The 26,589-nt window shown below is 41.5% G+C and overlaps 1 protein-coding gene across 1 annotated transcript in view; it reads left to right on the forward strand.

Moving 5' to 3' along the window:
- FRK (fyn related Src family tyrosine kinase) overlaps nt 1–26,589 on the forward strand; it is a 64,909-nt gene that overhangs the window by 25,911 nt on the left and 12,409 nt on the right. Inside the window, exons 2-5 of the mRNA XM_039530462.1 lie at nt 1,170–1,291; nt 14,073–14,236; nt 14,912–15,080; nt 26,342–26,500. Coding sequence (XP_039386396.1) covers nt 1,170–1,291; nt 14,073–14,236; nt 14,912–15,080; nt 26,342–26,500 — 614 coding nt within the window. The remainder of the gene's footprint in view (nt 1–1,169; nt 1,292–14,072; nt 14,237–14,911; nt 15,081–26,341; nt 26,501–26,589) is intronic.

A 26,589-nucleotide genomic window follows, 5' to 3' on the forward strand; every position in this document is an offset into this window, starting at 1 on the left:
ACTGGCCCATCTGCATGTCTTTTTTTAGTTCCTCTTCCTTCATGCTAGAAACATTATTCACACTGTAATGTTTGATCAATCAAGCAGGATGATATTGTTTTGAAGACTTCACTATATATCTTTATTGATTTCCTTAATTCCTTTGGATTACTCTAAGCATTCCAGGTACTAACATAATTTGTTGATGACTCTTTCTGATCTTTTCACTGGTAATTTGCAGATAAGGTATTTTGTGTACATTGACACAAAAGGGTACACGATCCACTTTTCGATAACGCTCTATCACCTTTTAAATCAAAGGCAGGGGAGAGCGGTAATCTTAGAGAGAGGTTTTTTTGTTTGCTAGGAGCTCAATAATCCCAGTTAAAATTGATGAGCAGTCATCTCATTTTTTCATCAGGTACATTCTTGTCAAATAACACAATTAGCTAAACTTCATTTTCAGCATTCCATCTGAATTGTTATTTGAATAGTTTATGAAAATCAGAGGTGTTATGCGTGGGTGGCGTGCTATACAACTGCTTTTAAATGAGCTGATTTTCATAGCACATAGTCAGCCATTCAAGTATTTTCTGTGACATGAGGTGGGCATTGTTTTTGCTCATCTATCTCACTGCAGCAGGCTTGAAATGACGGCCAATTAGTCACTTCATAAATCAGCAAGGAACTGGAATTGTGAAGAATCTATTCAGCATAATTTAGTTAATTAAAAATTAATTTATTTCATTCAGTACAGATAGCATTCATAAATTACAAATCAAGGTTAATCATAAAAACATATATCCCTCTGTAATTCAAAGGAGACTTGGCATCAATTATTTTCAAAGGGCTATTTAAAGATAGTCCCGGTGAGTCTATTTTTTAGTAAGGACCCTCTATCAAGCATAAAATTCTAGCACCATTGAAATCAATAGGAGTTTTGGCACTGACAGCCATGTGGTCAGGATTTTACTTCAGATATTTAAATAGTATCATCTAATAACGTGTGTTGTCCTGTTTGTTGGTTTCTTTCAATAATCTAATACAAGTTGTATCAAAATTCCCCTTTACTTGTTTGCAAAAATAATGTATGCTATGGTGTATGCTTAGTAGACACAGTGTAACTGTCTTTCCTGCTAATTATTGCCAACTAGTAAAAATTAATGGTAGATTTTTCTGTCTTTGTTTAGATGGTTTTTTGGACCAGTCACGCGAGCAGATGCAGAGAAACAACTGTTGTGCCCTGAAAATCAGGAAGGAGCCTTCCTAATTCGAGAAAGCGAAAGTAAAAAAGGCGAACTCTCTCTTTCAGGTATCACAGTTTTTTACCTTGAGAAATATTGTAAGAGTTTTTCATTTGGCTTGTTTTTCTTTTTTTATTTTCTAGAGTGATAAACTGCATGCAGGAGAATGAAATTAAAATCTATAATAATCTCTTGTTCCCAGGAGATACATGAAAGTTGGCAAGAGCCATAGGCCTTTAGTAACTTTTACTTTTAGCTCTTTATTAATATGCTCAAAATTCAAATTAACTTTCTGTGCTTATTGCTTTTCATTGTTCCGGCTGCCCTGAAATGGGAAATGTTTTCATAATTAAAGAGCCACAAACACATTAGAGTTGTACATCAATGCATCTACTGGTTCAGAGTGGAAATACAGGATATGAAAACAGTAGAATCTCTAGAATATATCCTTAGTTTTAAACTGATCTTTTTGTGGAATCGGTTTGCAAAACTAGACTTCAGAAACACATGATCAATCTTCAGTGAAAAGTTAGTTGTATCTATGGTGGTAGGTTTAATTTTTTTTATTTATTTAAGATCCCTCATTCAGGCTTCAAGAGATGTGATGGACTTCCCGGTAAAATTTGTACCTGAAAATAGACTGATTACCTACCAAATAGGGAAAAGCATGATTTTACTTACAGGAGCCAACCTTGCTTCTTTTTAATGCTAGTCCTAATAGGTAATATGAAATATTATCCCATGATTGATTTTCCTGGACACCATTCACCAGATCTGTGATACAAATATAAGCCAAGAGAATGATACGAGAAGACTGTCAGTGGCAGAGAGGCACCAGCGCGGGCACCGCGGGGCTCCTGGGGGAGGCGGGGGGCGGGGTGGGTGGCTGGGTGGAGCATGCCTGCATGCCTGCCGGCGGCCGGGCGAGCCGGGGGCCGCGGACCTGCCTGCCGGCGCGGTGCGTCCGTCCCGCTTCGGCCGCGCGTCCCCCGGAGCTCCCGAGCGCGGCTGCGGCCGTCCCCCGCCCGGGCTCGGTGGCCCCGCGCAGGCATGCCGGCGGGAGGCGGAGCTCCGCGAGCCCCCCCCCCCCCGGACGCCGGCGCCGAGGAAGGGGGGGACCCGGGGACTGGGAAGAGCGGGCGCGCGGCGCTGCTGCTGGGGGGCCTACTTTTTTGTAGCCGCCCCTGGTCAGTGGGGGTATAACGTTGTATACCTGGAGATGTACTGGAAGCAGCTTTCAAAGGTTTTGCTCACAGAGTAGTCTAGTGACTCTTCAGTACTTGCATTATATTAGGATGGTTCCACACACTCGATTACATTAGCCCAGTAAAGCATTTCACTGTTACTGGAATGGAATGCAGTAGAGGTTGCAGTATTTTTGAGGCATGTGTCAGCATGCTAGGAAAGTGAACAGCTTGTCATCCACATACATTCTGGCTGTGGTAAGTCACCTGGAGACAGCTTAGGCTTTAAAGCACAATCTCTGTCAAGGCTGACAAAGGCAACAAAATACTGCAACTCCAGCTAGTATTTCATAGCGATATTTTCCATTTCTTTGAGGTTGCTCAGACATCGAGATCAGTGTAAAACAAGAAGAAACTGCACCGTTATGGATCATCCCAGACTTATGCTTTGGGATGTTTATGAAGATGTATAATTACACACATACATTATTATATTCATATAATATGTAACCAGTGAATTATAAGAGAGGAACCTGAACCAAAGCCTAGGATCTGAAAACCTCCACACTTTGAAAAAAGCATGAGTCTGTTTCAGAAGTTTGTGGTTCTGACCCATTTCTATTAATTGTGTGATAGTTCAGTATTGTGCAACAATACTTCTTTAATGAAGACCTCTACAAAGTGGGATTTGACTATTGCAGGAGAGGAGAGGTGTCAGTTTAGACATAATTTTGAGTCCCTGGAACAAATGTATTTATATTGAGGGGAAACCATGTGAAACTCCCAGTGTTTTCAGCTGTTTGACTTTGGTTTGGAGTTTAATTTGTACCTGAAGCTCAAAGAAAAAACCCAGAGGATTTGACTCTGTGAAGATCAAAATAGATACATATTTTTACCCAAGCTCCTGTAACCTGAAATCTATGAGGTTCACACTAATATATAATGGAGCCAAAGATATAAGAAGGAGAGATTAATAGGCAAATCTATTTAGATGACAGGCGGGAAGAGGAAAAACGCGTGTCTTTCATTAAAATGAACACATTTCATTTCTAATGTGTCATTGTGGAAAAACCTCACATTTTGTAAGTGATTTAGAAGGCAAACAAGATTGTTAGAATTCAACATCAATTTATGATTTTAAAGAGAGGTTTTTGTGTGGCACAAATGGTTAAACTGAGATCGCATCAAACTTTAGATAGGTCATAGAGATCTGTTGCTATCATCCTAACTGCTTGATGTTTGTCATATGTTTTTTATATTTTAAAAATATGTATGTTGCAGAAGGAATTTTATGTTGATGATTCTAGCATCTGGTGCATTAATTTTTAAACATGCTTCTGCCATCATAGGCATTGCCTCTTTTTAATTAAAAGCCATAATTTAGATGTGTTCAGCTTAACTGAGTGTCACTGCCAATAACAGCAAGAGGCTTGTCACTTATTCTTGAATAATGATATCTGCAAGATTTACTGCATTAAATGACAATGCATTTAAGCACCTGCTATACTTCTATACATACATTTAAAACTCAGATACACCTGTTGCTACAACCTTCTTTTTAAACTTTAGATTACAGAAGGCAAATATACCCATCCTCAGTAAATTGCATGGAGGTCCTGAATCTGAGTTTATTGCTTGCCTACAGACTTGGGCCATGTGGGCTGCCTACCCCCTCTTTCTATGGATGAACATAGGACTCCCCCTGATCCCAATCCTGGGAGTGGAAGCAGTCAAGATAATTTGGCAATTAAGTGTCTTTTTTGTGCTCCCAGGACAGCGCAAGGTGGTGGGGAAGAGACTGGTCAGACAAAGGGAGAGGGGAGACGTTGCGCTGTAGTTTTTGAGGTCTGTCCTTTTGGCAAGTTGCTTTTTGTTGTTGTTGGTCTGTATTTGTGAGGCTGTCTTGGTTTAAATTAAAAAGACAAGGTGTCATAGGCGCTGACTTTTATTTTTCCCAGTGGGTGTTTCACCTCCCCCTCCATCCAAAGGCCTTGCTCCTACTCCTCCCCTTCCCCTGAGGCCCCTCCCTTGCTCTGCCTCTTCCTGCCCCCACTCTGCCCCTTCCCAAAGGTCCCCCCCCCCCCGCTTGCTGCTCTCCGCTCTCTCCCAGCACTCGTGCGCAACCACACTTGCCCTTCATGGCGCTGCTGCAGGAACAATCCCGCGGCAGCGCTTTGGAGTTTCCAGTGTAGACATACCCTAATACTCAACCCTGGGGCCTTTAAGGTGCTACCAGAATACAAATAAATAACTCCTCAAACATGCAGGTCCTCCACACAAAAACAAATTTCATCTACAGAGAATAGTAAGTCAGTTAAAGTAACAGGATGGGCAAAAGTATTGTCTTGCTTCCCAGTGCAAGAAAGCATTCTCTGGACCCCCTGAAATAGTGAAATAGAACCATAAAAGTAGGATTGATGATACTTTTCTGAAATGTTACATATAAATCTGGTCCAGTGAAATTGGTATTTCACATTTGTATCCTCGCTACAATCTCATTATAAGGCTGTGAATGATGATAGTTACCACAGTGTTCTGAAAATTGGGCATCTCCCAGATCTTAGTTTATAGTGTGTTCGGAAAGTGTCAATACACCTTCTTTCCCCTCTTTCTATGTTTTGTTTTCTCTGTTTTGTTACTGAATTACTCTATTTCAGTTCTTTCCTTCAACCTGATCCCAAATTATGCATCACCAAAATGTACTCAGTATTTTAAATACTATATTAGAAAGAAACAACTTTTGAGGCTCATTCAGTCTAATTATTTTTATGATCTGGAAATATACCTGCTTCTGACCCTTATATATAGAAAATCCCTTGTTTTAAACGGCACCTATGCGCCCTCTGGTGGCAATTATTGGCAATCGTATGCGACAATACGAATATGTATTCCTGCATAAGGAAGTGTGGGGGTGCGGGTAGGGGTGGAGTGGGGATATTCTATTCAATTAAAATTGGATTAATGATCAGAAAAACTCACCGTATGCTAACCTTTTAATTGACAACATTTTGAATGATTCTAACATTGCAGGAACTTATATCAAACATACACACATGCCTGCCTATGTATGTATATATAATATAATGAGGGTATGATGGTGTGGTATGTTGCAAAGGCTTTATCAGCATGACAAGAGGGGAAATAAGAGTCTTCCCAATATTTAGATCTTCAAATTAGAGATGAGTCCCATATACTGTATTACAAGTACACACATTAGGAGGGGAGGGGAAAGGGACTGAGATATATATTAATTTGTTTTTCCATTTAAAAAAAAAAAAGAGGCTCCACTTGTCAACAAGACTACATTATATCGACTTGCTGGAATTGTAGTTCCTAAAAAGTGTACTGAGCGTACAAACGGACAGATTTTCCCACCATCAACCCTCAGATTCATTCTGTGGGAAGGTATTAATGGGGAGGAAACTGTGTGATGTCACCTAGCAGCGGCAAGGTGCCCAAAATAACTGATGGGGCTGCAGGTAGCAAGAAACCCCACCCATTTCTGCTTTCCCCCTCCCTCCTCACAGGCTGACAATATTTTCCAAGTAAAAAACAGGGATACCCCCATTGTGGTGGGGTGGACAGTAGGGATTTTGGTGAGGGATAAAGGAGGATGACAGGCAAATGGGCATTAAAGAGGGACATCCTCCAGTGGCAGCCAGGTCAACCATATTACGCTATGTCTACAGTGTAGCTGACAGCTGTGGTATTAATGATGGGACTTACACCCATAACCCCCACTTGAGGAGTTCATCTCAAATCATTTCTTTGGAAGTGGAGGGAGAGTTGTCTCGGTCATGGACAAATGTGCAGATCCATGTTAAGTTTCTGCTTCTGCACCAATTCTTGGTCCCTGACACTACCTCTTCTATGCCCTCAGATCAGAGCCCTGGCTGACTGACATTCTTTTATAAAGGGGGTTCCTAACCTGTCTGTGATGGGAAACAGAAATGTGAATACATCCCTGTTCTTCCTTGCACTGTAGATTGGAACAAAACTGCAATCATGGAACTAAACACAGGCTACACATTCCTCTCGCCTCCTCCTTTCACCCAGAACCACCAGAGAGTCATCTGTGGGGTTCTAGGAAAAGGGCAGCAGCGCCATAGAACACACAGACCCTCCCACGGCCACCACTATCATCTTCCACCCTCAGAACTCATGATCATAATTTACAGAGCAACTGAAGAGTAGTGGAAGCCCTTGCAGGAGGGTCCACAAAGAGGCAAAATATTAAAGTGCATGATGTCCTTTGTTCGAAGTGTGATTAACAAAGCATTTATTAATGGAAATGCAAACATTTACTGCAGAAAAATAAACTAGTGTGACATTATTGGGCTAATTTGCACACATGCTGATTACTCACAAATCTCACTGACATCTGTGGGGGATTCATGTGCTTAGGACCTCACCAAGTCAGATCATATCATATGTAACTCTTCTACCAGGTAGGGTCAGGTTCACTATCTAGGGGTGCTTCTTAAAATGATGAAACAAATCCAGCTTGAGCCCCTGCCCAAAATACCTATTGGGTACTTCTAATAGGCAATTCTTCCTCCATTCACAAGCACTGAGTCTTGACTATAACAAAAAGAAAACTTTTACTGAGGGGAGAGGGAGCACAGCATTAATTTAAGAATACACAGCAACTGAGTCAAAAGTACGCAAACAACAAGTAAATCACCCATGCCATTGTATCTTGGGCCATAGTCCTTTGCCTCAGTTTTCCACCTTGCCATGTGAAATTTGCAAATTTGCCTTTAGCACCACACTCCCCCCTTTCCCTCTGTTGCACCTCACTCATGGTTTGTTGTCTGAGGTCAGTGAAGTCCCAGATTTCAGGGGGTCTGGAGTTGGATGGGTTCATCTCCAGCCCAGGGTGGGAGAGGGAGTGGAGGGAGGATGGGTGAGCAATGCCTCTGCTACTGCTACCTCTCACTCCCGTCACTTGTAAGGAGGTGAGACAGTGATTGGGTGAACTTAAATAGGTATTTAATAGGTCCTTTAAATAAGTCAATGAAATACATGATTAAATACACTAAGCTCCATTGGGTCAATGTATTTAATCATGTATTTAATGGATAGCATATATACCTATACATCACATATTAGCTAGTAATATATTTAAGCATGTGCATAATCAGTATAAATATAAGCGAAGTTTAGTTTGTTTCATCAGACCTTTGCCTAACCCTTTTTGGGGAAGAAGTGCAAAACATTTTTGTCTTCCTATGCATTCTGTTATTCAGCTCTTGAAATATCCCTGATTTGGGTCCAGGACACAGACGAGGTTCAAGGATGAAGATACAATTAAAGGTCATGATGATCCAGCCATATATAATCAGGGTAAAAAAGAAAGTCCCAAAAGTCCCTGTCAGATATTAAGATGTATAGTTTTGTGATTGCTAATAATAAGTATATAAATATGTTACATAACCTACTATGTAACACAGACTCTTCTATTTGGTCATAGAGATTGTTAATCTCCACAAGGGGAGAGGCGACTCTAGATTTAATCCTGAGTGGAGCGCAGGAGCTGGTCCAAGAGGTAACTATAGCAGGACCGCTTGGAAATAGTGACCATAATACAATAGCATTCAACATCCCTGTGGTGAGAAGAACATCTCAACTGCCCAACACTGTGGCCTTTAATTTCAAAAGGGGGAACTATACAAAAATGAGGGGGTTAGTTAGACAAAAGTTAAAAGGTACAGTGACTAAAGTGAAATCCCTGCAAGTTGCGTGGGCCCTTTTTAAAGACACCATAATAGAGGCCCAACTTCAATGTATACCCCAAATTAAGAAAAACAGTAAAAGAACTAAAAAAGAGCCACCGTGGCTTAACAACCATGTAAAAGAAGCAGTGAGAGATAAAAAGACTTCCTTTAAAAAGTGGAAGTCAAATCCTAGTGAGGCAAATAGAAAGGAGCACAAACACTGCCAACTTAAGTGCAAGAGTGTAATAAGAAAAGCCAAAGAGGAGTTTGAAGAACGGCTAGCCAAAAACTCCAAAGGTAATAACAAAATGTTTTTTAAGTACATCAGAAGCAGGAAGCCTGCTAAACAACCAGTGGGGCCCCTTGATGATCAAAATTCAAAAGGAGCGCTTAAAGACGATAAAGTCATTGCGGAGAAACTAAATGGATTCTTTGCTTCAGTCTTCACGGCTGAGGATGTTAGGAGATTCCCAAACCTGAGCTGGCTTTTGTAGGTGACAAATCTGAGGAACTGTCACAGATTGAAGTGTCACTAGGGGAGGTTTTGGAATTAATTGATAAACTCAACATTAACAAGTCACGGGACCAGATGGCATTCACCCAAGAGTTCTGAAAGAACTCAAATGTGAAGTGCGGAACTATTAACTAAGGTTTGTAACCTGTCCTTTAAATCGGCTTGGTACCCGATGACTGGAAGTTAGCTAATGTAACGCCAATATTTAAAAAGGGCTCTAGGGTGATCCCGGCAATTACAGACCGGTAAGTCTAACGTCGGTACCGGGCAAATTAGTTGAAACAATAGTAAAGAATAAAATTGTCAGACACATAGAAAAACATAAACTCTTGAGCAATAGTCAACATGGTTTCTGTAAAGGGAAATCGTGTCTTACTAATCTATTAGAGTTCTTTGAAGGGTCAACAAACATGTGGACAAGGGGATCCGGTGGACATAGTGTACTTAGATTTCCAGAAAGCCTTTGACAAGGTCCTCACCAAAGGCTCTTACGTAAATTAAGCTGTCATGGGATAAAAGGAAAGGTCCTTTCATGGATTGAGAACTGGTTAAAGGACAGGGAACAAAGGGTAGGAATTAATGGTAAATTCTCAGAATGGAGAGGGATAACTAGTGGTGTTCCCCAAGGGTCAGTCCTGGGACCAATCCTATTCAATTTATTCATAAATGATCTGGAGAAAGGGGTAAACAGTGAGGTGGCAAAGTTTGCAGATGATACTAAACTACTCAAGATAGTTAAGACCAAAGCAGATTGTGAAGAACTTCAAAAGATCTCACAAAACTAAGTGATTGGGCAACAAAATGGCAAATGAAATTTAATGTGGATAAATGTAAAGTAATGCACATTGGAAAAAATAACCCCAACTATACATACAACATGATGGGGGCTAATTTAGCTACAACGAGTCAGGAAAAAGATCTTGGAGTTATCGTGGATAGTTCTCTGAAGATGTCACGCAGTGTGCAGAGGCGGTCAAAAAGCAAACAGGATGTTAGGAATCATTAAAAGGGGATAGAGAATAAGACTGAGAATATATTATTGCCCTTATATAAATCCATGGTACGCCCACACCTCGAATACTGTGTACAGATGTGGTCTCCTCACCTCAAAAAAGATATTCTAGCACTAGAAAAGGTTCAGAAAAGAGCAACTAAAATGATTAGGGGTTTAGAGAGGGTCCCATATGAGGAAAGATTAAAGAGGCTAGGACTCTTCAGTTTGGAAAAGAGAAGACTAAGGGGGGACATGATAGAGGTATATAAAATCATGAGTGATGTTGAGAAAGTGGATAAGGAAAAGTTATTTACTTATTCCCATAATACAAGAACTAGGGGTCACCAAATGAAATTAATAGGCAGCAGGTTTAAAACAAATAAAAGGAAGTTCTTCTTCACGCAGCGCACAGTCAACTTGTGGAACTCCTTACCTGAGGAGGTTGTGAAGGCTAGGACTATAACAATGTTTAAAAGGGGACTGGATAAATTCATGGTGGCTAAGTCCATAAATGGCTATTAGCCAGGATGGGTAAGAATGGTGTCCCTAGCCTCTGTTCATCAGAGGATGGAGATGGATGGCAGGAGAGAGATCACTTGATCATTGCCTGTTAGATTCACTCCCTCAGGGGCACCTGGCATTAGCCACTGTCGGTAGACAGATACTGGGCTAGATGGACCTTTGGTCTGACCCGGTACGGCCTTTCTTATGTTCTTATGTTCTTATGTTCTTAATCATTATTATGTAAAAAATCAGAGAAGAGGGGTGTTGATAGAAAGTAGGGTGTCATCTTGAGTTTAAAATAGTGTAGACAGACTAAAGTCTTTGCCTTTGTTTATGTATAACCTTGTTTATATATACTCAGCCAGATAATTGGCCTGGCATGCCTTAATTGATCACTGGGGTGTGGCACCCTGCACCTCTGCTGAAATAAACCTGTTCCTTGAATTTGAACTCTGGAGTTAGCAGAGGTTTTGTCTGCTACAGCAAACAGTGGATATCTGCTTTGCTAGGTTCATAGCATGCTGTGGGACTGGTTGGTGGTGCTGAAAACATCCCTACATCACCTCTTGCTTCTGTCACTTGCTGCTGTTGCCACTGCTTCCACAGTCTACTGTATCCTTTGTCTGGTCCAATCCAGTTCCACAGCATCATGACTATCTACCTCAGCTATTAGTAATCACAGCTTTAGGGTTTTCTGGGTGAGGAGGCCCCTTGCTGCTGCATCTCTAATCATACTACCTGAGGTTCCACCACCTAGCCCAGTTGTATAGTGATTTCAATGTGTAGTAGGAATCTCATTGCTGCTGCTGCCGCTGCTGCTTTCTCTGGGCTGTGTTTCACCACAACACTGCCTCCACATCAGGCCTAAGGCTCAGCCCCTAGATCACCAATGATTTCACCTCCAGCCTATTAAACTCTGGTTTTAAACATGGGGGAAGAGGGATTAAAGAACATCTAGAGCTCTTAAACAGTCCTCTCTATCAGATAGGAACACCCACTCATCCTCTCCTGCCTTTGGATTTGTCTCACTACCCCATGCTTAGCAAGTGAGGTTCAGGTTATATGACATCTCAGCTGGCGCATATTAAGTACAGCTCTGTTTCCCTTTAATCATACAATAAGGATAACAACATTTCATTACCCCTGCACTGAAGACTTAAATAAATGTTAACCCAAAACAGCCAAAATTGATCACATAGGCAAAGTAGGTGTGTCTATGCAAATAAGGTCTGCCCGTGAGGTCTTTTCCACCAGTTTATCAATAGATGGCAGGAGAGAAATCATTCAGACCCCTGGCTTACATGCAGTGTGTGTTTGCTTTCAAATGTCTGCCATTTGGAAGTGGCTCTTTGGAATGCTGACACTGATTAACTAAATATTAGAAACAGATGAAATTGCTTTGCTGAATTAGACAATCTTTGGTGTCTTTCATGTCTGAAAGGGTGGGAAATATAAGCCACCCAGGGAAAAATGTCTTGCTATGTCTATGTGTTAGATCCTATGGGTCAGAAATTTTCCAATCCAGGTGGCTAAAGTTAGGCTTCTAAATCCATATGTAGGCACCTAAATGTAAGGTGCATCATTTTGAGGAGGACTTATGGGTGGTAGGCATCTTTGTGTCAGGTGAGGGTTTCCAAGTGTTGGGGAAGGGGTCCTAGGTCCTAGCCACAGGCCTCTGCACAAACACCAACTTTCCCTCTGAGGGGGTCAGACTTCACACCTGGATCAAGCACCACACTTAGCAATAGAATAACACTTTTATCTAATCCAGCCAAAGCCAGGAGTAGATCCAGGTCAGGATCTCTAGCAGTGGCTACACAAACTCCCTTGCTTCCACCCCCATATGCATAGATACATACAGACTCTGTGCTGCACACCACTGCAGTCCACTCCTTGGGTCACTCCAACCTGTCCATGCAATCTGATGCTGGTGAGAAATGTGAGCTCAGACTGGTGGGTCTTGCTGTACAGTAGGATTGCCAGGTCTCCAGTTTTCAACCGAACACTCGGTCGAAAAGGGACCCTCACCAGCCTGGTGAAAATGAGCAAGTGAATGAGGGTGGGAGAGAGCGAGTGACAGAGGGAGGGGGGAAGATGGAGTGAGCGGGGCAGGGCCTTGGAGAAGGGGTGGGGCAGGGGTGTTCAGTTTTGTTCCGTCCGAAAGTTGACAACCCTATTGTATGGTCTCAGCTGTCCTGTCCAGGCTCCAGGCTGTGCATCTGTACAAGCACCAGTACAGCAGCTGGCTCTCCTCCAATCAGCTTCTAGTTCAGACTCTGCCCTAGCTACTTCTCCTGCTCCTCTTTCCTTGTTCTCTCTCCAAATCTTCCCAAGGCTGGTTTCCCATCCTGCCCTCATCTGCTCATTGGCTCAAGACCTCCCAGGTGGTCCATAATTAATTCTGCATTCTTGTTTTGTGCCAATCGGGTTTGCACAGAGTGTGGGGGAACGGGGGATAGGATGGAGAAAGGAAAGGGCTCTCCTCAGTCCCACACCTGCCGCGAAGTAAACACACCTGTCCCCAGGTGGAGGGCATACCCCATGGCTTGGCCGCCCTCAGCATTGCTGTATCAGTTGGGAAGGGGGGCCCCTCGATCTTTGAGGACTTCAGGGTGCTTCTGCCTCATTGTGCTCTTTTCCTAGCTCCCACCGTAGAGTCATGCTCAGGTGACTCCTCCCTGCTCTGCTCTTCTCTTGTCTCAGGGCTAGATTTTGGTCCCTCTTCCCCTGCCTCAGGACCAGGACGAGGGACAGGATGTTTCCAGTGAGGATCCCCCCCAGGTGAGCCATCCCAGTAGTGGGAGCCTAGTGACTCCTTTCAGCCCTGCCTCTTGGCTACTAGGACTCAGATCTCCTCCCTACACTCTGTTTTGTGGCTCAGGCTCAAAGTGGCAAGGCCTGAACATGTTGCAGTGAACCAGCTTCTCCACTCTATCTGCTAACTCTGCTCTAATCTTGTATTTGGGCCATTTGGGCCATCCCACAGACAATGGGACTCAGGCTGTGTTCAGTTTGGAGCACCTCTGCTGGCTGAACAGAACCAGATTGCCCAGCACCTGTGGCCTGGCACCAGCATGTCTGTCAGAGCTCTGTTTCTATCTGTCTTGGGCTTGCAACATACTAGCAGCCATGATCTGGTTTACCTCACACAGGTGTCGGTGATGCTAATGGACCCAGTCTGAGGCCCCCCAGCCTGGGGTTCCCTGGGATCCCTGGCTGGATGCCCATGACCATGTCTATGGGCAGCCAGCCAAGCATTCCGAACATCAGGAAATAGGGGGTGTACTACGTGGAGGTGCACACCATGTTGTTATACACATAGGTCAGCTGCAGCAAGTAGGAAGGCCAGTCTCTCTGCCACATCTCTGCCAAAGTCCTCAGCCCTGCTAGCAGTGTCTGGTTGGCTTGCTTGCAGAGGGCTTTGTATTTTGGGTGGTAGGCTGTCATCCTTAGCTTGTGGCTGCAATACAGAAAGCACAATTCCTTAAATGTCTGTTATTCGAAGGGCATGCCTTGGTCTGTGATCACCACGGAAGGGTTGCCATAGGGCTGGGCAAAGTAGTGCTAGAAGGCTTCTGTGGTTGCTCTGGCCGTGATCTCCCTGAGGGGTGTGGTGACCAGGAATATGGCATAATGATCCACCGTGGTCAGGAAGTCAGATGCACTGCTCTGGCTTGGCTGCACCTTCATGTGGTCCAGTGCTAACAATTACAAGGGCACACGGGTCTCCATCGGCTGGAGGGAGGCCCTGTCCCCACCTCCGGGTTAGGCACCTGGGGGATTTATGGGCGGTAGGCACTTTTGAAAATTAGGTCCTTAAATATACATTTAGGAACCTGACTTTGGTTACTCTGTTTTAAAATGTTGGCCATAAGCTATATTGTACTACTATATATATTTAGTAGCTGGGAGCTTATATTTCAATTTATTTTGTAGTCTTTGATGGAGCAGTTGTGAAACACTACAGGATCCGACAGGAGGCTGGAGAAGGCTTTTTTCTTAGCAAAAAGAATATTTTTAAAACATTGAATGCTTTTGTTGACCACTACACCAATATCAGCGATGGCCTCTGTGTAAAGCTCAGGAAGCCCTGTATAAAGGTAAAGTTAATTTTATATTGTGCAAAATATATATTTTCAAACTAACCTGCTGGTTATCAGTCATAAGGTGCTAGGTTGCAAAATGACAACCTGATTCTTTGATGAAGTTGCATGGACTGCAGAACTGTTTCATTCTTGGAGCTGACACATTCATAATAAAATACCCTGACATTTTGAACAAATAATTGTGTGGCTGGAGGAAAAGAATGTGCCAACTTGTGATTTATGAATAGCTCTGTATATTGAGATAAAATCGCCAAGTTCATAACTCTAGATGTCTATAAGTATTACTGAGACAAAACCATCAGGTTCATGCAGGTAATATTTCATTGTTCAAAAAAGCTTGCAAGGGGGGTTGATTTTTTTTTTTAAATGTAGGGCTCTTTGACTAATTGTAGCATTTTCAAGACATACAATATCAAGTAACTGCTTCTTTTTCATATCAAAGTTTTATTTGAAGCTCAACTAACTTTTTTGTATTAAGAAGTACCCAAGATGTGGATTTGTAGATGCTTTTTACATTCTCTTATGTGTTTTATCTTTATTATCTGTGTGTTCTGTAAGGAAACTTCATTCCTCATAGCTGCAACTTTAACCGACATATTTTTAAACAAAGATTTATTATACACTTTGCTGAACAAATATCTAATGTTTGTGTTTGGTTCTTTACACCAGAAAAAAGTTCCTGCTCCTTTCGATTTGTCATACAAAACTGCAGACCAGTGGGAGATAGACCGAAATTCTCTGAAACTGTTGAAAAAATTAGGTTCTGGTCAATTTGGTGAGGTGTGGGAAGGTCTCTGGAATAATACCACGCCAGTGGCAATCAAAACATTAAAACCAGGTATGTCACACATCACTTTGAATTGCTAATATTGTCAGGCTGTGGCAAGAGCCCACTTTCATGTTTTGTAAAAACTCTTTATAAGAAAATCAGGGTATCTAATCATCTTCAAAGACCTGCATCTTCTGGATAATAGGTAAAATTGAGTTTGTTATTTTGAGATCCTTAAAGATTCCATGGTACTTTGTACTAAGGTTTTATATTCTGCTTACCTAAACTCCCACTGCTGTTTCATTTATTCTTTGTTCTTCAATTTCACACACACAACACAAGCTTTCTACCCCATCATATAATGTTGCTGGCACAGAATGGCTTACATGTTTCACCTTAAAGGTAGCTGCATTTCATCAGTAGGTGAAGTGATCATTTTATCTATAATCTGTAGGTTGTAAAAATCCTTCCGGTGGATAGGTGCTATATTGCTATAAAGTTTTATTGTTATAGAATCTGTATTTGTATAAATCTCTCTGTTGTTTATTCAGAGCAGTAATACAGAGTAAAACACTCTAAATAGTGATTGGAAATGTGATAACACTTTGCATATTTATGACATACTCTACTAATTGCTGATGTTTATCTACTGTATATCCTTCTGTGAATAATGTGGCATCTGTTTGATTTTTTCTTTACTTTTAAAATTAATTTTGAGTATCCTTTGCATTGTAAAACAATATCTACCAGCAGATGGCACAAATCACATAGATAACAAAACCAAGCATAGGTGATATAAACATTTTTTTTAAAAAGATAGGGATATCATAATATGTTTTCTTTCATTCAAAAAGCATTTGTGCGGTTCTAATGGCTCTGATTTAGGAAAGTCCCATTGAGGGACTTAAGTTTTTAGCCTGTGTGGGATGTCTGTCCTCTTCCCTATCCTTCAAGTGCACATAATCAGTAGGCTCCTGACGATGCACCCTGGCCTCTCTGATTATTTGACGAGTATGATCCGTTTTCAGGACCTTTTGCATTGTGAACCCAGGATCTATAGAACGCAACTTATAAAACAAAATTGAAAAAAAAGTTTAGCGTCCCAAATTTAGGGGGGAGGGATAGCTCTGTGGTTTGAGCATGGACCTGCTAAACCCAGGGGTGTGAGTTCAATCCTTAAGGTGATCTTTTAGGGATCTGGGGCAAAATCGGTACTTGGTCCTGCTGGCAAAAGCAGGGACCTGGACTCCATGACCTTTCAGGTTCCCTTCCAGTTCTATGAGATAGGTAATGTGTGTTATTCACCTGAAGGAGCTTCACTGGGGTTTGAGGAGAGGATGATGTCACGTTACCTTCCCTCCCCTCTAACAGATTTTGGGCCATGTTAACAGATATTCCACTTCTCTCACTATCCTGCATTTAACAGCAGAATGCATAATGTGGCCCCTATATTTGATTTTTCTACTATTTTAACTCAATATTTCATCTCTTTTTCTCTGTGGCAATGTTGGAAGCCATCCATTTTCACACAGACAAAAATTAAGGTACAGCGAGAGTAAGACTAATCTCTCTCCCTCTCTTTTCTTTAAAGTGACCGGTGAGCTTGAATGCCCTAACTAAATGCCCAAGCTCAAAGGTGCTCAGCATCCCTAGCCCCACAATGGGAATGTCAGTGCTCAGCACCTTTGAAAATCAGGTGGAAAGTATTTGAAGTTGAACACCCAAAATCAATGGCCACTTTGGGCATCCAAAATTAGCGTGTTTTAAAAAAACATTTTGGCCTTCCTCTCTCTGCTTCAGTCTCTTCCTCTGTAAAACGGAAATACTATTTTCCAACCTGGAATCAGAACTGATAGAGCGACATAGAAACACAGCGTCCCCCTAGTCCTAACTGAACTCTCCCTACTAATTTTTTAAAACGCTATCAGGAATGATAGGTCATTCAGTTATTTGGTTGACTGATACCAATTCCATTTGGTACTACTTACATTGTATAACAAGGAAGGTGAGAGCCCAGATAATCAGCCCTTATTCCTTCATGAAAGAGATTGATTTTCACATGTGTTCAGCCACACTACTCCTTTCCACTGAGATCACTCCCTCGACTATTGCTCAGCTACATCCCCGCAGGTGTCACTGGAAAGCTTGAGAAACACAGCACAATACTACCTCATTGTCACAAGGGAAGAAAATAAGGCATTTCTGCTTCAGTTTTAATGTTTATGGTTGGTTCCTATCATAGGAAAGGGCTGTGGAGATTGGTTAAACACTTGCAGCTTCACATTGCTGATTCATCAATCCCAGAATCCATTTATTGCTACATAGATAATAAGGCAATAAAAGATGATCACATAAATAAACTGCAGTAGATTTGTTAGATAAAATTGAAAATTTTACACTGTAGTTAGCAAAGAACTATAGTTTATGTGGCAATTCTGGCAATAACAGAAGCATAGCAGTATGGAGTGCTGGAAGACTTTACCTCTGATATTTACAATTAGATTGGACAAAGCCGTAGATAATATACTATAGATATTGTTCTACTCTGGCTCAGGAAATGGATTAGATGGTTTAATTCATCTTCTCCATCTCTATTTTCTATGGTGTGATCCAGCTCTTGTTTAAGTCAATGGAAGGAGTCCCACTGGCTTCACAGGGAGTGGGTTTGGGTGATTCTATTATTGATATACCTTATAAAATATCATCATATTCTACAGTAAAGACAAAGTATTGTGATAACAAGATTCTGTGTTCAGAACACTACCGCATATTTTTCTAAGGGATTACCTTTTTTGTAAAGCATAACTTTCAGAAAGGCATCCAGTCATGACCTGAAGGCATCAAATGATGGTGAATCCACCACTTGCCTTGGTAGTTTGTTCCAATGATTATTCACTGTTAAAAATATGTGCCTAATTTCTAATTTGAATGTGTTGGCCTTCTATTTCTAGCCATTGGTAAACTTTTCACTATTCCACTTTCAGACCCAATACCTACTCCAGGTAAAGGTGCTTATATACTTATCAAGTCACCTCTCCATTTTTTTTTGATGAACTAAACAGATTGAGTTCTTTAAGTGTCTCACTGTAAGGCATTTTCTCCATCTTTCAAATCACTCTTGGGACTCTTCTCTATGCCTACTCCAGTTTTTCAACAATTCTTTTAAAAAATCCTTTAAAAATGTTTCCATTGCTGGAAGATCTCCCAGCCCCTGGAAAATCTAATTCCCAGAATGCTGCAGGAAGTGGTATTGGTGAACCTTTCCCTAAGCCAATTTCCCAATATGGTGTTAACAAGCATTGAGATACTGGAAGTCCTGTTTTGGTGGTTTTTTTTGCGAGAGTGGGGGAGTATAAAGTTGATATCCAGTACAAAATCTGTAGGTAGTTGGATTATCACAACCTAAATTCTCCCTGCAATTTCAGTTGGATGCCTTATTCTTCCTCACTTCCTATCAAACTGTTGTCTACTATTGTACATTATTAAAATATTGCTGCATTCCACACCAATGGGCTAGGTTTCAGTGATGAAGGAAGTGGTTTCAGAATATTTAATGTGTACAATAATGCAGGATGAAAGGTGATACGTAAATGTAAGATATTATTATCTTTGTGTTATAATGATTATTATTCCTGGTACTTGTAAACTACCAGTTGATGACTACAAGTGAGCACCAAACTGAGCTTATGCCAAGCTTCATTATGCATCATTTCTTACAGGTCAGAAATATGAAACAAAGGGAGAAACAGTTAATTATTGTGCAACTCCTTAGTTCGGAGTTAAAATGAAATAGGCCTGGGATTAAACAGACAGGTGTATATACTAAAAATAGACAAACCTTAAAATGATTGTTAATGTCTATATAACATTTAAATGTGAGAAAAAAAGGCAATGGTAAAAAAAGAGAAAGTAGAGGCCATTAAGCATGGTATGCCCAAACAATAAAAAGAATTAGGAGTGGAGTCAAATATATACCTTTTAAATTATCCCTTTTATAAATTGTCTTTTTACATAGTAAATTATTCAGAAGGATCTATATTTTACATGTCTATAAAGCACTTACAAATCTGATGCCGTAGAAAATTTGGGGTAAGAATTCAAAAAACACCCATTGACTTACAGTTAGACTTAGGCTCCTAAGTCACTTTTGAAAATTTTACCCTAGGCCCCCTAGTCTGAATGAAACTGTGTTGGGTATAGGAATGCAGTAACATGTCACAGATCTAGTCACGCTCCTCCTGCTGGATAGTCAGACTGTGATGAAGGGATCCAGACACTGAATCCCATGTGCCGTAGCTTGCTGGAGCTATGCAGAGTTTAGGTGCTGTGCCTGGCTTTGGGCCTCTAGGAACTCAATCCAGTACTGACTCTGTGTATCTTGGCAGTGGGGGCCCATGTGCCATTTTCCTCAAGCCTCCCAGTGACTCCTGCATATTTCACAGAATGCCACCAAAGGTGTGAGCCTTCTGGATTGCAGTTTACCTTCAGGGGTACACAACAGTGAAAGCAGACACAAACTATGCACGAGATTCTAAAACACAATTACTCTTTACTTAACAGCACAAGCTATACACAGATCTAGATAAAATAATAAACACGCCTGTATGCACTTTCTCTGCCTCAGTTTCCTCACCACTCTGTAGTTTTTGGGGCTTGGGCAGAATCCTCTGGGGTATCTGGGATCCTTCCCTTGCAGCTCAGTTTCTCATCAGAATCATGGAGCCTTCTCTAGTGCAGCTAGATTTTCTGACCGTATCTGGTACTGCTGTTACACCAGAGCTCCCTTCCAAGAAAACATGCCTGTTCTCTTCCTCTCTCCTGCCTAGGGTGACCAGATGAGAGGGAGAAAATATCGGGACACGTGGAGTAGGGAGGGGGCTCCGCCGGCGGAACAAAAAAAAAAAGAGTTGAGTGCTGCCAGCGGAGCGAAATATCAGAACAAATTGTGTCCCGACCAAAGATCGGTCGGAACGCGGGACAAACACCTAAATATCGTCTGGTCACCATACTCCTGCCCAAAGCTTCCTCTGCCTCTGAAAAGCCTTTTCCCTTATTCCTCCTTGCTTTGCCACCTCTGTCCCTTTGTCTTGTTTCAGAATTTTTCACTCTTTCCACTCCCCACATCATGCAGACAAATTGGAGCAACTAGCTTCAGCTCCTTAGCATACCCATTGTTTGGTCAGAGTACAGTAGTTAAGGTTTCAAAATTAGCCATTGTCCCTAGTTTGGTAGGTACATGCTGTACCCTATGTCAGCAAGTGGTCAATTCCACTTCCATTTAGAGGAACTCCTGGATACAATCATTTCATAATTATTACTTTGTAACACAACCAGAATTCATAAATTGTACAGACAAATTCTCCAAATTGTCACACATCTATTGTGTAGTAATGAAGGGGAGGGGAGGGGAAGTTATCAATAGAATAAAAGATAAAGAAGTGACAGCGTCTCCAGTGGAAAGGGGGGAGGAGTTAAAGGTGATAACAGAACTTGCGGTGTTGAACTATTAGGAGGATCAGAAGATGAATCCGTATGGATTCTGAATCAGTTTTTCCTGACCATTTGGAAACTGATTTCTGATCCTGCCAATGGTGGATTATGGAGCCCTTCAGAATGTCAAGATGATCTGTCTATAGTCTTTACATTTACACAGGGTTTCCATTAGCCTTACTGAAAGAGTCAGAAGATTCCTATTTAAACTGGAGGCTTTTGATTAAAGCAATACAGAGGCTTATGAAACATCTTTAATATCTTTTATTAATTCATCACTATTTGAAATTCTTTTATTTGGTGCCAGCCTCATTATTTGGTGCCAGCACAAGCTGTCTTGTTATTTTTCACAACTGTTTATACACTGCTTTGACACCAACTCCGCTGTGTTGGCCAGCCACTCCCTGCTATTGTCCAGACTGTTTTTATTTTCTTTCCTATGAAATGGCAAATCTATTTCCTGGCCAAAATTAGCCTCATTCACTGAAAATAGTACTGCCCAAGAGTAAAACCCCAGGAGAACATTTGTCAAGGCTTTTCACTTCAATCCTGGTTCTTAATGTAATCTCTCTGATCTCAGACGGCAATGTATATTGGACAGACAGGAAAACAAAGAAGGTTTATTGGGGTGTGACTGAAAACACAGTCACTTAAGATCTCAAATGAAAGTGTTAGCAACACATTCTTGTAACTATTTACATTGTTCAGAGAAAGACAAAGTGTCCACTGGGGGCATGCAGGTGCACAAGCATAAACCATCTTGCGTTGAAAAGTTACACTAGGGACTACAAGACGCAGGCCAAGAACAGCAATGTTCAGGCTTCTGGCAATTATGGTTTTGTCAGCCCATGAATGACACTACAGCTGGGAAATAAGGGTTCCCTTGTCACATTATTGTTTCCAGGCCACACTGATTATGCTGACTCGCCTTTAGACCAGTTGGCCTAGAACTACAGAATGTTGTTGAAACAAGCAGTAATCACAACAACTCTAAAAGAAACATAGTAGAAGGAGTTTCTTTCTTCAGAGATTTCCTTATTTGCTCCCTTATATGTTTCTTTATCTTTGACTCTGCCTAACAGAGTCTGTGACTTTTTAGGCACTTCCAGGGAGAGAGTTGCAACAGATACTCAGCAGGCTTTCTTGCAGAGATGCAGCAGAACACAGTAGTGCCTTCTTGGACAATGAATGCAGTAAGTCTTTAAGTTATCATTCACTCCACAGTCTGGTCTTATTGATTCCAACTGTCCATCAGATATCTGAGACATAGTATACTCCAGTGGGTAGGGCAGTAGCCAGGAGATGTTGTTGCTATTCCTGGCTCTGCCAATGAACTGCTGTGTGATCTTGGGCAAGTCATTTTACCTCTCTTTTACCTGTCTGTTTCCCCTCCCAACCTTTGTCTTTTTAGATTGTAAAGTCTTTGGGAATGGGCTTGTCTCTTACTATCTGTCTATACCATACTGAGCTCAATGGGCCCTCTAGGCACTACTGTAACAACAATCCCTCTCAGGCTAGCTACCTCCATCTTCCCTGAAACCATTCCTATGACATTACTACCTCATGGACAATTGTCTACTTCTGAAATTCCTTTTACCCATTTCCTCGGCACACTCTCTTGTTTTATCTGCTTCAGTTCATGCCAACTACTTGACATACAGCATGTCAACAATATTTAATCTCTGTGATATTCCTCAAAGAAATCCATTGCAATTTATTTACCAGAGGAGCCTTCTAACCAAAACTGAGTGCAACAAGCATTTCTGTTTATTTTTATTGGGCAAATTTTACTTTGTTTCTGAGACTTTGTAAATAGCATGGAGGTCACTCTGGTGGTCGGCAGGTGAGCCCCTCTCTCATCTTCCCCACACCCTGGGCATAAGTAAGTCAAAGAAGGCTTTTCAGCATTAAAGAGCACCCTCTTTAGAGGGTTTCATTTATTTAACAGGAAACGACAACACGAAACAAAATGAAAGCTTCAATCAGACACTCCTCTGGAACTCTGCCCCTGCAGTAATCACTTTTATGTTTTAGTCCCTCTAGCCCTGAAGGACTCTCAGGCTGGGTTCCCTGCCAGGAGTTTGGGTCTCTGCTGGGTGTTCAGCCAAATGCCAGTGTCTCTACCCCCTCGCCCTCCAATGTGTTGTCCTTTATTGAGACAGTCCCTAGTGACTCCCCAGGAGGTCTCATGCCTAGTTCATTCCCTTGGGATGCTTTGGTCCCTTGCCTGGGAACACTTTCTCTCTGGGCCTCTTCCTTCTTCTGTGAGCCTCTGTTCTCTAGGAAGACACCACCGGGTGTAGCTTCCTGTCCAGCTTCCTGAGGAGCGTCTCTCCTCAGGAAGTTCTTCTTTTCTAGGTTTCCTGACTGATCCCTCATAAGCTTGTAGTAGGCCCACGTACTCCTTATTTAATTAACTGTCACCCTGTTACTTAGGTTATACGTGGGTGAAACCAGACAATCACTATGTTCTTGAATGAGCTCACGCAGGAAAATGATAAAAGACAAAGACACCCTATCACTTGTAGGTGAACACTTTGCACAAAACCGTCACTCTAAAGCTGACCTCTCAGCCCTCATTCTCAAAGGAAACCTGCACAACACTTTCAAAAGATGAGCCTGCGAGCTTTAATTCAGAACTTTGCTAGACACTAAAAATCATGCGCGTAATAAAGACACTGGATTTATGGCTTATTATAACAATCGGTAACCCACTAACCCCCCTTTTGGTCCTATCACTACAGGGGTGATAATAGGCCACTTCACCTTGAATGGTCCCTTAGAATATGTTCTAATGACTTATGCTAAACTATCTGTTCCACCTTGTATTCAGGGCTGCGCAGAGGCTTCAGGGGGCCTGGGGCAAAGCAATTTTGGGAGTCTCTTCTATAAAAAAAATTTGCAATATTAAAGAATACTATATTCTCCCTGTGGGGCCTGGGGCAAATCACCCCACTTGCTCCCCTTCCCCCCGGGTGGCCCTTCTTGTATTTAGCTGTAACACTCTGAGTACCTTTCCCAGACCTAAAGAAGAGCTCTGCATAGTTCTAAAGCTTGTCTCTTTCTCCAACAGAAGCCAGTCCAATAAAAGATATTATCTCACCCACCTTGTCACCCAGTTACTTAGGTCCACAGGTGGATCTGAGTTGGCTCATTCTCCTTAGTGGAGCCTGTTACAGGTATGCTGGATGCCTGATCCCCTCAGGGACTAGTCTCTGTGACAGACCGCTCAACTTCTACCTCAGGCAATCTCTCTGATCCTGCTATAGTAGATATCTCAAGTTAGTATATTAATGAGGACAGATTGTTTTTGGCTAAATCCCTACCTGCTTATTATGATTAACTATAATGCAACAGTTACAAAGTTGAGGGGATCAAATAGCAAGGTTTGTTATTATTTCTAAAAAAAAAGTAAGTCTTAAAAGAAAACAAAAGGAGTATATATAGACAAACCAACAATAGACACTATTTATACTTATTCCAGAGGGAAATATATATATATATATATAAAATCTAAATAAAATAAATGAAATCTAAGCTGTACATGGTTATCCCTCTAGCACAGTGGTTCCCAAACTGGGGTTCGTGAAATGTTACAGGGGGTTCTCGGGAAAAAATTCCCTAATGGCGGAGAGAGCTGTCCCTAGGGATCCCGGGCAGCATGGGGCCAGCAGCTTGGGTCCCCTAGGCTTCCAAGAGCTAAGCAGATCAAAGCAAGCAGATCTATCACACTGAGGAGATTTAACCTTCAAGACTCCTTATAAGAAATGGAAAGAGAGGTGGATATTTTTTGCTGTTTTTAAAATTAAATAGGCAGCTAGTATTGTTTTTAAAATTATTATGAAGAACAAGTTTAAGCTTTGTTGTAACGTGTGTTGTTTCCCTAGACTGCTCAAGACCTGAATGCTTGTTCAGGAGGAACTCTTTTAGTTGGCTTTTTAAATATCTTCATGCTGTTTCACATCTGATACTCCTTGATGAAACATAGGAGCCCTGTCTTTTAAACAGGTTTATTCAAAGTGATACAAGCTACGAAAGTGAGGTCTTGGAAGAGTGTTGCCATTTTCATAATGTACCGGTAATAAAAATACTGTAATGATAAATAATAATTAATAATAAATAGTGTGTAATAAGCATGTAACAAAAACACATTTTATATTTCCAAGATCACTCTTTATAATTTATACTCAGGTAAAGGAGAAAATCCCTGGAAATATTCATTTTTAAGAGGGGGTTCACGAGACTTGACATTTTAGTGAAAGGGGTTCACAGGTTGTTAAAGTTTGGGAACCACTGCTCTAGCAGGAAGAACTCCATTTCTATCTCTGTTCCAGTTGCTGTTTTAAACTGGTTAGATCCCAGTGGTTGTCTTGAAAGAGTTGGGGTGATTTTATGACAGTAGTTAAATTAAAAGACTCCTTTGTAAAACATCATGTCTTGCCCTATGGGAAGACTCAGTTCAGACTTCTCCGTAGTAGTGAAGCGACCCTCTGAAGTGCAGTTCATAATTTAGTGGTCCCTGAGTTATCTTGCCCTTAATCTATTTTAGGATTTAAAATGGAGACCGGGACCTCAGATTGGGTCTGGAATTGAACTGGCAGCTGATGAGAATGTGAAACACAAGAGTCATGTTCTTAATTTACTTTAAGAGCAGAACACCTCATGCCACACATATTGCAGCTTTTGAATAGATACCCTTCAGGATCAGCTCCAAGGGTAGTGAGTTGCAATAGTGTAGCCTGAAGGTGATAAACAAATGGTTCACCATGATGTTAGGTCTGTAACCAAGTGGGCTAGCACAAATACTTATGTAACTGACAACGATACAAGTATTTCTAGTTATTGCTAATATTTGGGCATCCAGCAGCACTGGCAAGTTGAGTAAAACTGCAAGACTGAATTGATTTTGCCATTTAAGGAATTTCAGAGGCCATTTAAGACAACTCTGCCTGTTTCCAAAAGTCATGGTGTGGCATTTTAGTCCTTAGTCAGTGTATAGAATCCAAGAAGGGGAGATCAAATACCAAACCAACAAAAAATAAAAATAAAAAAATATTAAAGCATCTGCTCTTTAAGAAGGACTCCAACCAACCCCAGCCTACTTCTAGGAGGCAGGCAGGCTTTCTCCCTTTCACCAAGGCATCTGGTTAGGGAAAGTGATGCATAACCCAGTTCATAATGCCCTTACTTCGGAGCCTTGAGTAAGAGCAACCAACTATGTAATCAGAAAATAAAATTTCTAGAACCCAGCTTAAGCTAGTGTCCCAGAACCTACAGCCTGTAGTTACCTCTCCCTTGCTCAGCTTCCTTTTCCTGTTTAAAGAGGACAGCCCCAAGGGCAGGATGCTCCTTGATTATGTGCAGGCTGTCCTGGTTGTAAACTCTAGAGTGTCCCTTAAAGGGATAACACACCCCACCACAGTCAGTTTTTGGTCTTTGGGTGTTTTCTGTGTGAGAGAAGCTTTAATTTCAGTATTTAATTATTCAGTGCTCTGGCTTTTTGCACATTAATATGAACGTTTCTTCGAGACGGCGTGTACTGTGGTGTCTTATTTTATAAATTAAATGTCTCTCTTTCTCCCTCCCTCCACCCCCATAAGGACTAACCTTAATGTTTATACACCTAGGGGTCATAGCACGTGAGCTCTGTGCCCCCAGGCAACTGACATGTTTCATTTACTAGTTGTTTTTTTCAGCTGCACTGATTCATTTTTCTGGTAACGCTGAAAGTTTGTGGTGCTGATGTGCTTTACAAAGAGACAGAAGATAATCTTAGTGATTCCCACCTGGTTGCTGGGCCTTTAACATCAGCTGATTTTTTTTCTCTGTTCTTGCTTCAGGTTCAATGGATCCAAAGGACTTCCTGAGGGAGGCACAAATAATGAAGAACCTTAGACATCCAAAGCTTATACAGCTCTATGCAGTTTGCACTTTAGAGGATCCAATTTATATTATTACTGAGCTGATGAGACATGGAAGTCTACTAGAATACCTCCAAAGTAAGCAAGAGACTAAAAACTAATTTCAGATAGTACAGTAGCTTACAGTTTAGTAAATGCGCTAAATAAAGGGGAAGAGTGCAGTGCTC

The sequence above is a fragment of the Mauremys reevesii genome, linkage group 3, assembly GCF_016161935.1.
Source record: "Mauremys reevesii isolate NIE-2019 linkage group 3, ASM1616193v1, whole genome shotgun sequence".
Classification (NCBI taxonomy): domain Eukaryota; kingdom Metazoa; phylum Chordata; order Testudines; family Geoemydidae; genus Mauremys; species Mauremys reevesii.